Consider the following 17,348-nt stretch of genomic DNA (forward strand, 5'->3'; position numbering starts at 1 on the left):
ATCTCCCTTACCATTTCAGAAAGAGAAATATAGTGGGAAATGTGCGAGGTGAGTAATGATATGGGGTATTAAGAGAATTTAGCATTTGAGGGATCGGCATTTAGTGTCATCTGAGAGTTGATCAAATTTGTAACAAGTAGAATACATTTCATTAAGAGGAGAGAGAGATCAACATATGAGGATTATGAGGTGATACTTAGAGATCAACATTTCATAATATCTCCCTTATTCTTTCTTGTTCGTATCCCTTTATTTTTTTCCTTTTTCTTCTTTCTCTTTCCTTTTTTCCTTCTTTCCTTCCTTTCTCTTTCTTCTCCTTTCCTTTCTTTCCTTTATTTTTTTCTTTCCTTCACTTTTTCCTTTTCATCATCTTCCTTCCTTTTATTTCCTTCCTCTTTCTTCTCTTCCTGCATGAATGGGTTTTGAAGTCTTGTCCTCATCCCGATCCCGTTTTCTTGTAGAAATGGAATGGGACGCTTCTCGCCTTGCTGAGACTTACAACCTTGGACAGGACAATGGGGCGTCCCATTCCATTGAGTAATTGGGACACCTCCGTCCAATGGGATTTAAAACCTTGCTAAAAGTCTTATGTAGTCCCCCCTATTAAAGCTTGAGGCTCCCTGGAGAAGCTTCTTATATCAAAAGTCAAACTTCTTGCCTCACACCTCATGTTTGTTTTCCAAAACCCCTCCAACATAGCTGCCATTGCAAATGAGACCAAGGACCAAAATGACCCAAAATCTGTTTCAAGTCCCGATCGGAACTAGAAAAACAAAATAATAAAAATACCCATGCATTAGATAGACCATTAGGATGCCCCCAAAAAACTGTACTTTGACTCTTGAAATAATAACATTAGCAACTACCTATTTACAATTATTATTTTGCATAAATCCAACCACTCGGTATGTACCTCATCTTTTCATTACAATATGTGGCATTTTTAAAATCTTAAACTAGTTAAAGTTTTCGTCAAGATTCAATTGTCACCAGTGATCACTAACAAAATCAACAGTTCAATGCATAACTCATTAGCGCTTGCTCCCTTTATCTTTGCATGCTAAGCATGGTTGATCATTTACTTTGCTCTTATGTGGCACTTGTTTTGCGGTCCTCTTTTTTTTTTGATACAAACGGGCGTTCACACTATTCTTGTGTGAGTACGCCCAAAAGATCAAAGTACAAAATGTCACATAGAGCTCTAGGACACTCCTGACCTAGGTATCAGGACCACTCACCAGAGTGGTAGGCAACAAAGGATGCAACTCAATCTGTAGCTCTGTTTGCCTCCCAGTAGACGTGCCGAATAGTCATTGCAGAGAAGTGTCGAAGAGACTCCCGATGTCGCGAATCAATGGGTGAACTGACTGCTCTGCAACACCCAAGATCTAGACAATGGCAGTAGCAAAGTCACTCTCCACAAAGATCCTCTCCGCACGCATCCTCAGTCGTGTGCAGGTGATGCCCATCCAGACGGCCCAAAGCTCCACGCCAGAAACTGACGGCTCAAATAGAGGGGAGCCTCCAGCTGCCAGCAGTCTATCCTCAGGGCCTCGGATCACATAGCCTGCATCGTCTCTACCCCCCTGACACTGTCATCAAAGTTGATCTTGACAAAGTCCGAGGGTGGGGGCTCCCAGGAGACGAAAAGCACCCTACGGACCGCTGAGGAGTAGCAAGGGAGCCTCAGGAACTCAGGTCATCAAGGACTGTCCGACAGCATCAAAGCAATAGTACTCCGTCAGATAATAGGCTTTTTCCAGCATCCGATGTGCGGGAACGACTTCGGCATCAAAGATCGGACTGTTCCTTGATAGCCAAATATGGTAGGCGATGTATGCCAGCCTCCCAGTCGAGCCATGGTGGATCACACCAAGGAAGGAAGAGAGTCAAGAGCCAGAAGATATGCCCTAGTGTAGGCCACCCGCCATTCGCCAGATCAAGCATGCCCTAGGACAGCGAAGAAAGGCATGCTCCATCGTCTCATCCTCCATCCTGCAGCTCGAGCAGGTGGTCGACAGCTCCATGCCCGTCTCTGAGGAGGGACCGAGTCGGAAGATGGCCCCAGGCAACCTTCCAGGGGAAGAGTCTAACCCTAGGGTGGACAACAGCTTTCCAAATTCAGGCCGCCTCGATCCATCTCTTCAATACTGGTCTGTACATCATAGCAAGCTCCTTGGTAGGGACCTTGGTGCAGCAAGATTGGTGCCACACCCTCAAATCCTGACTCCGGTAGATAGGGATGGGGATAGCAAGGATCCTATCGGCAAGCTGGCTTCCAAACAGTCAGATGATGTCCTGGGTCCTCCAGCCTCTGTTGTCCTCTGTGATCAAGTCGCGAATGTGCCAGTCATCGCCCACCTCCGTACTAACGAATGTCGGCCAACAGGAGAGAGGTAGGTTGTAGATCCATGCATTCTGGCTCACATCAATTGAGGTCTCATCACCAATCAGCCACCTAAGCTGGGCGTCCACTGTAGGACTGTGAGTCCGAATCTTCTTCCAGATGAAAGAGCAACTACGGTCTCCTCGACTATGGGATCCCTGACTCCAAGCCCCATAGCAGCTCTCATCATCCTGTTCTACAGACAGACGAGCTGGGTGAGGAATCTCACAGCATGCCTGACAAATATCACCTCCATCCTGAGCAGCAAAGACTAGATCCCCAGGCCCCTGTCGCGCACAGACTGGCAGACAACTTTTCAGGAGAGCAGGTGCAGTCCGTGACCACCTGTGTGGAGCCCCATAAGAAGTTTCAGAACCGCTATTCTAGATTCCTGAGACAAGCGTAAGGCACAACAATATTCGCAAGTAGGTAGACCGGAATGGAGTTCAGAACTGACCTCACGAGTGTAGCCCTCCCCATCATAGAAAGAGAGCGGGCTTGCCAACCATCGAGGCACTCCTGAATCCTCTGCTCTATGAGCCTGCAATCAGCCCTCCACAGTCTCCGACCCGTGATGGGGACACCAAGATAGGTCAGAGTTTCGGTCTGCTTGAGAATTCCTAATCTGTCTCGAATCATGTGCTTCACCTGGATCTTCGTCCTTGGGCTGAAGATGATAGTGGATTTCTGCAGATTCACGCATTGCCCGTACGCTCGACAGTAAGCCTCCACCATAGATACGAAGCACCTCGTATTGTGCAGTGAGGTCCGACCGATGAGCAAGCAGTCATCTGCAAATAGAAGATATGATAGAGGCTGCATCCCAGAGGTAGGCCAGTAGGGCTTCAGCTCACCTTCCTGGATTGTCATTCGAAGAGCACGAGATAGGGCATCAGCACATAAAATAAACAGGTAGGGAGAGAGATGACACTCTTGTCGGAGGCCGCTGGTCGAGTGAAAGAACTCTGTCGGAGAGCTGTTGATCAGAATAGCAAAGCTCAAGCCTTCCACAGTCCATAACCCAATTAGTCCACCTGTTACGGAAGCCAAACTCCTGAAGCGTCTGTTGCACAAACCTTCAACTCATCCGTCGTACGCGCTCCATGTCTAGCTTGATCTCCATCAAGCTCCGACGAATAAGGGCCCGCAGCAGGTCATGCATAAACTCCTAGGCAAGTAGGATGTTATCAGTGATGCAATGATCACTAAGAAATGCCCCATGTTCTTGGCTAATCAGGCAGGTATGATCGGCTTCAGGCATCCAACCAAAACCCTCGCACATACCTTATAAAGAGTGGTGCAGAGGCTGATAGACTTGAAGTGCCCAGGTGCCGACGTATCAAGTCTTTTCGGGATGAGGGTGATCACCGTTCTCTTCACTGCTCCAGTATGCCTCTGGCCTCAAAAATCATCTGCACAGCCTCAATCACCTCTGCACCGACGATCGACCAATATCGATGGAAAGAGGGTGGGAAGCCATCCGATCTTAAGGTTTTTTTTTTTCAAGAGACCAAAGGGTCCCATACACCTCGTCAGCCACCATAGGACAAGACAGGGCCTCATTCTCCTCATCAAAGATACTGCAAGTAGGACGGCATCCCTGGGGCAGATCACCCCCGTCTAGAGGGGTAGTCTAACGAGACCTGAAGAACTGAAGAATTTGGTCTCTGATCTCGTCATTGTCCTCCGCAACACTGCCATCGATGTCCCTCAGCTGCCTAATACGGTTCGAGGATCTCCTGATCATTGTCGATTGATTGAAAAATCTGATGTTCTGATCACCTTCCCTAATCCACTGCACCTTGGACTTCTGCCTCCAAAGTGTCTCTTATTGTCTCAAAAGAGAATGATGCTCAGAGAGCTTGTGACAAAGCTCCTACAGGTTCGGCTCCTAGAGACCACCCTCCTGGTTTTCTCTCCTCTGTAGCTCCGCAATATTCGCCTCCACCCCCTCGAGTAGTCTGAAAATCTTGCCTACTTTAAGCCAGTTTCATTGGATTAGCTTGCATCTCGTCAGCTTCAACTTCAAGTCATCCGATATCTCACATCGCATGAATCGGCATCCTCCACACCTTAATCAGATCCCACCCCACGATCTCAGATAGAAAGTCCAGAACTTCTCAAATCTGAATGGAGCTTTGGACAGACGCGGGCTATCAGTAGTGATGAGAAGCGGACAATGGTTTGAGGCTATCCTCGATAAGTGGTGCACCTGGTGCTTTAGGAACCGTTGGAACCATGCGGTGGTGGTCAGGGTCCAATCAATCTCCCAAATTCTGGCTCCCTTAAGACGGTTGTTGCACCAGGTAACTCTAGGACTAATGTAGCCGAGATCAATCAATCCCAGATCACTGATGAACTCCTGAACTCTCTGGACTCAATGGTATCTACATGCTACCTGCCACCCATTTTCTCATGGGGCCTCACAATACAGTTGAAGTCTCCGATAATGAGAGAAGATAGGCCCTGTATCACCAGTCTAGCTGTCTCGAACCAAAGGATCATTTGCTTTCTATACTTGATGCTCGTATACACCCCAGATAGTAGTCAAGGGCCTCCTATCTACTCGGAGATAAATAAAGTAACCTATTGCTCACATCCGTGAAAAGCATCCATCCTGATATCGCCACTGCGCCACAGCACCATAATCCCTCCAGCCAGATCCCTGGACTCTATAACATAAGAGCACCATGATGGTGGAATCCGTCTCTTGGCTCAGGCTAGGCTCCTCCCTGACAAATACATCTCAAGCAGGACACAAATGTCAGGACCGTGCTGCTGGATAAGTCTTCCGAACGTCATTCGGAAGGAGGCCTTCCCCTCCCTTGGGTGTTCCAGATCAGCAGTCTCATTGGGAAGAGTGGCATGGGGGTGGGTTAACTCCCATGACCCCCTCCATCTAAGTGTCATCCTTCGATCCCACTGTCGTCGGTTCCCCATCTACTGGCCCCCCTCCTCTCCCTGGATGCCTGCCTCAGTCGGACCACAGTCTCATCATGGTCCAAGCCCTGCCTCTCCAACCTGGGGGAAAGAAGTGGTGGGTCGCCCTCTACCACAATCACCATCTTATACTCAAGGTGCTCCGTCTCATCTACCTCAACATCCTCTGGAACCACACTTATTTCTCCATCCCCTATGGCCCCGACTGAAAAGAGGAAGATCCTCGGCCCCCGTGGGACAGCGGACACCTCCATCTGAGTCTCCGGACAGGCTGGGGCCTTACCCTAGCTTTATTCATGGAGGACTGGCCTTTTTTGCTTTCAAGAGACCCTTTCTCCTTGCTTTTGGGCTTCTGCATCCGGCCCACATCAAAATCACTCAGTCGGGCATGCTTGGGTTGGATTGGGCCCACCCCCATTGTCGCCATCCGTGCCTCAGCTAGGCCCATGCCGTGCGGGCTCTCCCCCATCTCACGGTCCACCAACGGGTCGAATATGTCGGCTAGTCGGGCCACACCCGCACCCAACTTTGCGCTCGCCACCGCGCCCGCACAGATCTCTGCGCCCCGCCCTAGCTCCGATCCAGCCATCGAAATAGGGGGAATCATCGCTGTGCAACTTTGGTTGGCTTCAGTCAATCGTTGGATCCCTCCATTGGGTTGACTTGGTATAGGCCGTCCTAAGTTGGCCCCGTTCCGGGTCGATCCGGCTTGGTTTCCGCCCTAGGGGCCCGAGTCGACTCGGCCCCTTTCCTCTCTGCTCCACCATCAGTCTCTGGTCTGGCAGCTACCGTCGAACCGCAACCAGCCATGGTCCAAACTCCTTCCCTTCATCGCAGACCATGTTCTTTGCACAGAGGCCCACCGAGGAGCTCCCCCCTTCTCCGCTGGCTGAGCATGCAGCCGGCGCATGGAAATGGCCTCACCGGAGACACGCCGTCCAAGTTTTCATAGACAAACCTTTGCCATCAGGGCCCTCTTTCCATCGATCAGCACCTCCGGTCGCGGCCGTCCAAGGTCGATTTTGATGCAGACCCCTCGAAATCGAGTTGCCGCCGTTCCACCGTGCATTCATCCATTGCCACCATCTCCCCCACCAAAAGCACGATGCTCTGGACCGCCGCCTTTCCCCAGAGCTTCATTGGGAGAGCTTCGTTGGGAGCTGCGACAGCTGGATCCATACTAGGGCTGATTGGATTGCGCCCTCCGATGGGTGAAATCGCGGCCACCAGGCTCCACCACCATGGCCTGGTCTGCCACCACCTAAGGAGTGCCAAGGACTGCATCCCTGTCTCCTTCATCGGCAAACCGGAATAGGAGGTGGCCTCGGTTCAAAATGAAGCCCGCCACCACCCCCTTCATTCTTGCTCGTGACCGAAACTCCTTGATCTCTGCCTCCAACCCCATTCATCGCCCAAGGCTCTTGGCCACCACTGCCATGGCCATCCACTCCTCTGTATTTGCCCACACCTCTTCTTCTAGGAGCTGGACCACCTTTGAGATCCGTCGGACCAGCTCCTCGATCTCCATTGGCGATGATTCTGATGAGACCCACACTGAGCGCCCATTCCCCGCCCTCCTTCAAGCCATCTTCGTCAGTCACTCATTGTCGCAGTCTCCTGACCAAGGTTCACCGTCTTGATACCAACGGTCGTTTCGATCAGTCGGTAGTATAGTTCGATATGATTCCGTACCGTATCGAATCGGTAGCGAACCGACGAAGGCATCGGACTCGAATCGAGAGAAAAAAAGAGAGAAAGAGAGAGAAATAGAGAGGGAGAGGGAGGAAGAAAGAAAAGAAGAGGGCGGGGCTGTCGAACGGCCTCTGACTGGCTGCCGTGGCCGTCGGATGGTGCAGTCCACGCGCGCGGCGCCGCGGGTGTGAAACAGGAGTGATGCCTCTGTTTCATGATTTTTTTAAAAAAATTGAAACTTAAGTAAAGCCGACAAATATTTGCCGGCTTCATTGATTTTAATATTTTTTTCAAAAAAATTTTCCATAGTGAAGTCAATAAATGGTTTGCCGGCTTCACCGTTGATCTTCGCTTTTAAAAAAGGAGGTCGCGGGCGGCGGTGCCCCTGTTTCGCGACCGTGATGCCGCCCGCTTCGCTTTCGCCACTCCCCTCCCTTGGCCTCGTGAAGCCCGCATCCATGACCGCGACGCCGCCCGTTCTCATCTCTGGTGACCTCCTCCCTTCTCTTTCTCTTTCTCGCTCATTTCAAAGCCCTATCGGGCGAACCAACGAGCCGCGGATGCTTTCGCGGTCCTCCGCCGGCCTCCAGCGGCTCCCACCTTTTCCCTCTCTTCCTCTCTCTCCTCTCTTTCTCACTTTCCCTCTCTTTCCCTCCCTCTGTCAGTATACCGTTTGAACCGGTCAACCATGCCGGTTCCCCATCGATCCGACTCGGTATGGGATGTACCAACCAGTTCGGTACGGTGCAGCATTCCATGTCCTGACGATTCATAGGATTGCTTCCCATCTTCACTGGTGCTGCCGACTGTCGAACCTAGTCAGAACGCCGGTGATCACCGAAAGAGAGTCGAAGCACAAATCTCAAAGCACCAACGGAAGTCGCAACGGTCACTATTCTCCTTTATTACTTACCTTGCTAACACCTTCAAATGCTATCCTCTTTAAACTCTTAGTTTTCTAGAAAGTCTCTTGAATGAATGCAATATCTGATTAGGAATATTGACCCAACTCAACCAACTTCTGATTAATAGAACATAATAAACTTTCAAATAATTAGTAGGGACTCCCATCCAATAAAAGACTCTAGAGTCTAGACTTCAATATAACTCTGATATATAAACTTAAAATATTTTAATCTCTCAAATTGCAGCTTAAGTTAAAATAATGTAGGACTTCTATACAAAGTCAAGCAAATTGCTTGGTTGTTTGCTGCATGGGACTCTACAACCACCAGCCATGTAAAATTTTAAAGAGTATGCACAAAATTTTTCAAAAAAAAAAAGATTTAGCACTAGGTATTCTTTGTGCCATCTTCATGCTCTAAAACTATATTCCACCATGTTACTTTGCCTTGCTTGCATTCCAAGAGTATCTACCTTAATTCTTGTGCTGAACAAAAGTGACTAAGGGGCTGTTTGGAGTTTTGTAACAGGAGCCGCATGCAGCTGAAGTTGTAGGTGCAGGCCAACCCACTTGTTTAAATGCCTGCAACTAAAATTGCATGGTAAGTTAAGTTACTCGTTGGGCTGCAACTCAAGACTACCTTGCGGTAGGTCGACTTGCAATCAAAATGGCCATGAGACTATTTATGGTCACTTTAGTTATCTTAATTGAAAACAGTTCTCTCCTCCATTTCCCCTCTTTTCCCCCATCCCTACTCTCACGTCCCTCCCATCACCCTTGATCCTGTCACTGACCCTTGCCACCTCTAGGAGGCCCAACCTCCTTCATCTCAAACTTCACTAAAGGAGGCCTCTCCTCCTTGTCCTCCTTCCCTTCCTTTCTCCTCTCTTGCATTGCTCTCAAGTCCCTCCTTGCAACTGCTCTTGATGCTGTTGCCAATTCCATCACCTTTGAGAGGCTCGTGGCCGCTTCCTCTACCTTGGACTCCATTGTGCCGTCCTCTTCCTCTCCACCTTTTCTGCTGCCACCACCCATCCCCTCCACCCTTCTCCTCCTCCTCCACCTCCTTAGGGCTTGCACTGCTGCCTACTCTCTCCTATTGGCACCCCTATCCACTGGCAGCTTCGATGGATGATATGTTCATCCAGAACATCCTCATCTCCATGTATGTTGAGTGTTCCAATGTACCATCCACTCATAAAATATTCGATGGAATGTATGTTAGAGATGCCTCTTCTTTCTCTAAACTCTCCTCCGAACACAGGAAGTGAGCTTCCTTGTAAGTCAAATATCACAACTTAAGTTGCAACATGACTTGAGTTGCAATACAACTTCAACTACATGGCTCCAAATGACCCCTAATTTTTTCTAATTCAAGTACTTGCTATTTTCTTTCTATATTTATTCTTTTTAATTAGGCTTTTAATATTTTTAATTCTATGATGTTACCAATATAACCATTGTTTTTTACCTTGTACTTTTATGAATCTTTGTGCTAATTGACCATGACTGTAATTACAAAATGATGATGTAAGAATAATAAATCAACTTCTTACTAGTATCTACTTGAAATATTGTATTCTTGATTTAAAACAATAATAAGGATATTTTGTGCCTATCCTTCAGGTAACGAGAGAATGTCTTTACAAGGCAATATCAATATGTGCACCTGGAGTGGAGTTCAATCAAATTGGCAAGACAATACAGTATGTTACTGCAAAAAATTTTAACTTTAAATCTTTGAATGCGAGATCATACATCTTAGGAAGGCTTTGTGAATATCATTCTACACATGCAATACTATAAGGTTAAAAGTGAAAAAAATACTTCGGTGCCTCCCATGGATCTATACATGTGAAAACACTCAAGTTGATTGTTGGACAATAATTGGACTATGTAAAATTATATTATATATACATACATACACACACACATATGTATGGGTCAGGTCAAGTTACACCTTTATTGAATTGGATGATGGGAGTCCTATATCGGTGATCTAAGCCTTTGGATGTTATTACTAGCTCTAAACTGCTTACACATAGCCTATGCATCAAATATATGCCAAAAATCCTATGATTTAAACTATCCAACTTCAACCACTTGGTGCATAAGCTAGGAGTTTTCAAACTACATGATTTTTGTTGTATAAGTAGTTTAAAGGTAATAGATCATATCCAATGACTCAGATCATCGATGTGTGATGCCCATTATCCAATTTAGAAAAGGTATAACTCTAAGAGTTACACTAGGTTTCACTTGATACATGGGTTAGGTTAAGTTACACCTTTTTTGACTTGGACGATGGGATTCCTGCATTGATGATATGAGCCTTTAGATGTTATTTACTATCTTTAAACTGTTTATACACCAAAAATCATATTATTTACTATGATTTAAACTGTCCAATTTTATCCGTTTGGTGCATAAGCAAGGGGTTATTAAATTGCATGATTTTTTTTGTATAAGCAGTTTAAAGATAGTAGATCACATCCAATGGCTTGGATCATCGATGTGAGATGTCCATTGTCCAATTCAAAAGAGGTATAACTCTAAGAGTTACACCAAGTGTCACTCATATATATATATATATCTTGAGAAATTTCCAAAAGTGATGATGTAATGAAAATTGGCTGGGATTCATATGAAAGCACGAGAACCTTCTTTTCTATGTGAAAACTGAAAAGAAGATAAAATGTTATGGAATACCAGCTGCATATACTTGGATAAGTTGATATGTCCTAAAATGTCATGTTGCACTTCAATATTACACTTTACCAAGCAAGGTTGCTATCTACTATTAGCTTGATTGTCTTATGCATGGAATGTCGTATTGGGTTGAACCGCCAGGTATACCCCATACCATATTAGTCTCATATAGATATGGTGTCTCATACCATACTAATACTCGGTACGCCATCTTGTACCATACCAAATTGTGTACCACATTGTAATAGGATGATACCAGTATGGGGTCCGATACCAACACGATGAACCTTGATCTTATATATTAAGATCCTATGATTAATGTTTAATGATTAATTAAATTGTATTTGTCATGTCAGTCACAAACAAAACACAATAGAACCATGCAAAGTATTGTACTTTCTTCACCAGTTCATGTGGTTCTATACTGTCCCAAGCCAGAGTGTGTCAGTTAAGCAATACAGCGCATCCTAGCCCTGGTATGTATTGACTTTAAAGGCTTTTTAGACCACCTCCATGTTGTTTTGCAACATTTTTGAACTTGTGTTGCCTTCTTTTAGGGTGGAACGTCCACACCATTTTGGCAAAGCTAGCTAGTTTAATTCAATGCTCAGTATCGATCACTAAGTATTTCATGCAGAAATTTTTGATTGGAGGAATTCTTTTGTATCAAAAGTCAGCAAAAAATAAAATAGGATTACTAGAATATCTATTGATGCATGACCATTTAGCTAAGATGTCGTATGGAAAAGTTAACGTACATCTCATTGGGACCAAATAATTTTACAAATTAAAATCAGAGAATAAGTAGTGCAGTCATACTAACCCACATCCATACTAGATCAATGAGATGGTCTATGAGATCTGGACATGATGAGTTTCAACAGCCATGAGCTGCAGACTGACTTAAGTTGCACTTTAGAGTGCTTGTGCCATGGCATAATCCAACTAAAGAAAAACCCAATAAAAGGTTGGCTGCAGAACCCAGCACTACTGTGAAAAGAAGAATATGAAGAAGATCTATAGTAGCATGATCGATTAATCATCATCTAAAACCTAACCGGTTCCTCCTTGACTTAAGCTTTTCTCACAGAATGGAACACAGAAAAGAGGAAAAAGAATACAGAATTGCAACATAAGAATATGTACTTATACCAGAACTGAAACTCTCAGAGTTTCCAATAAGACCTGACTTCTTGGTATTTTCTGAAATCTTGCTTTGGCAAATTGTGCTTGTTATATGTCCCTGTATAGTTTGTAGTTTGTACCATAAGTTTTTAAGTTTATATATGTTCTCGATCTGTTATTCCAGTTGTGTGATCCTAGTTTCTGTGCAATTGTTGCAATATATATGGTACATAGCAAGCAACAACATCTGAAATGACATATGATGCCAGATTTCTATAGATTAGTTAGAAACTATGTTTACTTTTCAAAACCAAGTCAATACAGCATTGTAAGACAACTAAAATTGTCTGATTTTTAAAAATTAAGTACCATTTTGAGGTATGCTTATTGCATATCTGCTAATTGGAATGCAAACTTCTGCATGTTACATCACGATATGTGTTTAGTGGCTTTCAAAGCATGCTAGTTGCTTGTCCACCAATGACTTTTGCTTTTTGTGCTAGGGATGCCAATTGTCAATATCCATTGCACGACATGAAGCATGGAAATTCGATATGATACTTTGATCCTTAATTATGAACCCTCTTGTTTTGACACCAGAAAAGAGCAGACTGGCAATTAAGTTGATAGCGTTGCCAAGTCAAATCATGTAAAGGGCATCTGAGCACTGCTTCCCACAAAAACATTCATTTAACTTACATGCTGAACAAATGTTTATAAACGATCAAAGAAATATTTTGTCCTAAAATGGAGTCTTTATTATATGATATAAACATGTAAGTTATCATAAGATATTTTATTTATTTAATGTAGTGATGCTTGAAACCTCAGTATGTAAAAGAGATCGCTGTTTATTTTTTGGAACACATGCTCCGGATTTTATCGTTTGAGCTTTCAACCTATCATTTTTTTTTTTTTTGAAACTGGATAATGTAATTCACTGAAAGCTTTCAAAATTACAGGGAGGATTCAATCATTATATATTTGTTGATGATAAGTTACTAAACCTGAACCACTGGATGAGAATTCAATGAGATGTCAATGTCATATGAAGTGGTTTTCTGATTTGCTTAAAGAATTAAGATGAGAAGATGGAATTTGACATCGCATCTGAGACTTCTTAATTAAATGTCATTAGCTGTTTAAGAATATGAAGTGAGATATGCTTGTCTGATGTGGCTTCCTCTCAATGCTTCCCATTTGAACTCTTCATTTTGAATTTTTTTTAACATTGTGAACTTTTTTTTGGTAAAAGTTTTGCTTTTGTCACCATAATTGTATCAGATTTGTATCATTACTTTTAGATTCTATGCCTATCTCCCTAATAGCTGAGACTCAGAAATCCCAGGTCTTCTTCATGACAATTATAGTGTTCCATGTTGGTGGCTTGAGCATGGCATAAGTTTTTGAAGTGAACATGTTTTCTTGTTCATTACCATTATGGTCTGTAAACAAGATTGCACTGTAATGCTTGTATGTATGTATGTACATATGCATGAAAGTATGAAATCATGCATGAATACACATATGTACATACCTATTTATGAATGACTGCATGTTGTACGTATATTTTATTTGTTTTGAGCATACCTTCCTACATGCATGCATGCATACATGCACACAGACAGGCATATAATGTTAATTAAGTTATATATACTTCATCAAAGATCTGATTACCCATGTCACATTAATAGTAAGCAGTAGTTTTCAGCAAACAGCATCCAAATCCCAGCTTTGTAATACATAACTTTACAATAAGTGACCATTCACAGAAGCAAAACCATTTATTCCTTTCATTTTTGAGGCCATTGTTTGCCGGCAACTTTTCAAAATTTAGACTAGCTGAGGTGTTGGTATTGCCAGTTTGAGGCAAATTTAAGTTTGAAAACCCACGGAGGTGAATTTCTTATTTTAACCTACACAATAGAAGTGATTTCTTAAAATCAAGGATGAACTGTCAATCAAAGAAAATAAAATCAAGGATGAACTACATATGTTTTAAGGTATTCTTGATTATATTATTTGCCATGGAAGGAAAAGGAAATTGAAGATTGAATTAACCAGCTGTAATCTATTTTGAAAAAGCAATGTCTTTATTATAACTTTAAATGAGTTGCTGCATCACATGTCTGGATTGGTACTTTGCCTCTTGCACATCTCTCAGCATGTTCATGACATTGACCATTCCCTTTGTATGTATGACTGCTTCAGAAAAATTCTTATATACTTCTATTTTAAGTAAGAACTGTCTCAAGAATTTCATTAATAGTTCAATTTTTGTCAAGTGATCATGCAGATAAATTTCAGTTTGGTGTGGTTCGACAATTTGTTGGCCATGGTGTGGGACAAGTATTTCATGCTGACCCTGTTATACTTCATTTTAGTAAGTCCCGGACCCAAGTAAATTACTGCAATAAATCAATAATGGTGTTTTTGTTATTTCTAGAAATGCCATTTCTATCATAGAGGTCACAAAAAGTTGATTTGCATATCTAGTCATTGATGTAGGCATTTATTTTTTCCTTATTCATTTATAATTTTTTAAGTCCTCTAGAATCTTTCATCAGAACATAAAAGCAAATGATAGACAATAGGCACTTTGGTGTATGCCTTTTCAGTGTTTTCTTATTGCATTGAACGATTAAGACACTTTGCCAGAACAAATGTCTGGCGAGCATCACGTATTGAAGCATCCAGTTTATTGCAAGAAACTTGATTCAACTATCTAGTAGTTTTAGCAATTAATATATATTATATGTCTAAAATGTATCTTTGAGCTGTTAAATCCTGTTGACATCTTCTTGAGCTTACATGATTATCTTTCTTTATAGGAAATAGGGAGCGTGGGCACATGTTACTGGCTCAAACATTTACAATAGGTAGTTCCTCCTGGCAGTTCTGTTTTATATGTAGCCTAGTACATGTCTGTTAATTATTCTTTTAGCGAGCCAATTAAATTTTCATATGTTATGCAAGACATGGTTTCCATGATTAGAATAATTCTCAACTTTTTTAGTTTCTATAAATTTTTCTATGAGAAGTTGAAGCATTCTAGTTTAACAAAACTGGGATAAATTAGGGCCTATAGTGGCAGTGCGAAAATTAATGAGAGGAAAGGTTAGATGCCAACTTGATCAGTTTGAAGACTAAAAGGGCTATGTACTATCTCACTATGGATCATCTTCTTAGCTTCTTCTTAATTCTAGTACAAATAGCCAGTGCCTGCCAGCTTGAAGAGCACGAGTAGAAGGGTTGGCTTCCATTAACTAGCAGTGCAATCCACCATCTCTTGGTGGCGAATGAAAAGATGCTTTATTAATTAGCTTTCATCTCCTCAAGAAAATTCAAATTGGAGTACATTGAGGAGGATTTTGGCAAAATGTTGGAAGGCATAAAGATCTTCACTATGATTCCTATGTCATATAGGCCATTATGGTTTATACAACAGACTAAGATATTTTTTGTTCATCTAGAAGTAGTCCAGTTTTAACTCAGTGGTCTAGATTTCATGATTTTTTTTCCCTCTCCTTCTAAGCTGTGTGTCAGGAGCATGACAAGATTCTAGCAGGGAGCAATCAGAGGTCTTAAAACCTTGAGGCATTCTTCTTTTCTTTTCTGTTCTTTTATTAAATTAACTAGCTTGACTTGTTATTTTGCGGTAACCATGTCTACATGAATGTTATCAAAGCCTCAGGTATTTAAAATTAAGGGTGGATGGTTGTCCTCAAATAGTTAAAATTAAGGGTGGATAGTTATGATTAGGGTTTATGGTTGATGTCATCATGTATGATTCATGTTACACACCTGGCATTTTGTTTTGTTAAATTCTTTAATAGTTGAGCTAGTATAACATTGATTTGCATGAGTTTCAAGATAGCATATTGAATGGTTGATTATGTATATTTGTGAGTTGATCTTTTGACTTTGAAGTCCAATTATCCTCTTAACAGTTGTGCCTTTGCTAGAGCTTTTTCACTGCCATATCATTGGATTTATACCGCTAGTCATTGTTGGTGAGTGGAAACTTTTTCAGAACCTGAGGAAACAAGGTTTTTCTTTGATCTTATAGGGAGACTCTTGATGTGGTTTAACAATTGCGACTGTGGGTTAAAAGAATGGAGAGCTTCTCTAAGGATTACTTTGTTTGCATGTAAGTGGGGAAACACCGGAATTGAAATCTCGGCATATGTGTTTTAGTTATAGATGATTGGTAGAATAGAAGTTCGCTTCTGGAAATGAAATAGGTCACATGATCAACTATGGTTGACATGGTTAGACAAGGCCAGCTATTGTTAGCTATATGCCATCAAGTATCCTCAGAGATGGTTATTATAAAGTGAACATATTTCACTGTCAACCTGTAAGAGTTGACTCAGGGACTGAATGGTGATTTCCTAAGAGTGAGAGACATTAGTGTTAGTGAAGTTGTTTCATTTATGTCCCAAATGTTACTTAGATGTGACTGAACAAGCCTCAACTTTCAGTGAATGGTGTCTGATTTCACCCTTTCCAACATTTCTCTTTCATAACATGTTCCTAAGGAGTGAATTTGGAGTTTTCTTATCCTCATTATTTTGAGCTATTTTGGAGAAATGTAACTGGCCCTTTTCTCCTTTCTTTTTTATGTCCACTCTGCATTTCATCATTCTTCATTCTTCTCTCTTCTTGTATTATTATCTTCTTAGTTGAACGGGATACATCCCAGGTCTAGTGATATTTGGAAGTTCTATTCCAAATCAAAAAGCTATGAGAGGTCAATTTGGCATTGTATCAACTTACTCTTTCATCAAATGTTGAATACTGTAATTTCAGATCAATATCTGTTTTTTCTTAGATGAAAACATGATGAGTTGACTTCAATTTGGTTGACATGATAACTCAAAAAGGTTACAGAACTCAAACATGTCCATATTTACGTGTAAAATTAACTTCCATTCTTTTAGTACTTGATATAGGAGATTCATTGCATCTTATGAATTCGAAGGTGGAAGAATTGGATTTAGTTTAGATCTCCTAGTTGATTGAGTCTATCACTGTGACAACTTCAAATTAAAAATATATATATATATTATGCATGTTTTTTAGACTTTTTTTCATTAAACTTGTGCAGAGCCGATGCTTACAATAGGGAGCACCAACCCTGTCATATGGGCTGATAACTGGACAGCTGTAACAGAAGATGGAAGCTTATCAGCACAGTTTGAGCATACCATACTGATAACAGAAACTGGGGCAGAAATACTAACAAAATGTTAGAACTGTAAAAACTCCATTTAAAATATACGTTGGCAAAACTCAGCCATACATTTGATTCTTTCATGTTTGTAAAACATTAGATCTAATTCTGTATCATTAGATACATTTTTATACCATTCAAATGTATTTAATTTTTCTGTTAAAAAAAATGTATTTGCTTGGCTTTGGTGGGACATTTCACATTTGCTTCAAGTTCTAAACAACTATTCATAAACAGCTTCGGCGAAGTCTACTGACAGACGTGTTCCTGTTTTGTCTAACTAGAAAACAGCCTGGTTCAAGCATCAAAGTTAGGCTCAGCTTATGATTGACCCGACCTTGAAAATCTAGGTTCCA

The 17,348-nt window shown here is 42.2% G+C and overlaps 1 protein-coding gene across 1 annotated transcript in view; it reads left to right on the forward strand.

Moving 5' to 3' along the window:
* LOC105060869 (methionine aminopeptidase 1D, chloroplastic/mitochondrial) overlaps nucleotides 1-17,187 on the forward strand; it is a 72,314-nt gene extending 55,127 nt beyond the window's left edge. Inside the window, exons 7-10 of the mRNA XM_073247607.1 lie at nucleotides 9,549-9,628; nucleotides 14,042-14,139; nucleotides 14,588-14,635; nucleotides 16,867-17,187. Of these exons, the coding sequence (XP_073103708.1) occupies nucleotides 9,549-9,628; nucleotides 14,042-14,139; nucleotides 14,588-14,635; nucleotides 16,867-17,012 (372 nt within the window). The 3' untranslated portion in view covers nucleotides 17,013-17,187. The remainder of the gene's footprint in view (nucleotides 1-9,548; nucleotides 9,629-14,041; nucleotides 14,140-14,587; nucleotides 14,636-16,866) is intronic.
* Nucleotides 17,188-17,348: the final 161 nt, after the last annotated feature.

The sequence above is a fragment of the Elaeis guineensis genome, chromosome 13 (genome assembly GCF_000442705.2).
Source record: "Elaeis guineensis isolate ETL-2024a chromosome 13, EG11, whole genome shotgun sequence".
NCBI classification, from domain to species: domain Eukaryota; kingdom Viridiplantae; phylum Streptophyta; class Magnoliopsida; order Arecales; family Arecaceae; genus Elaeis; species Elaeis guineensis.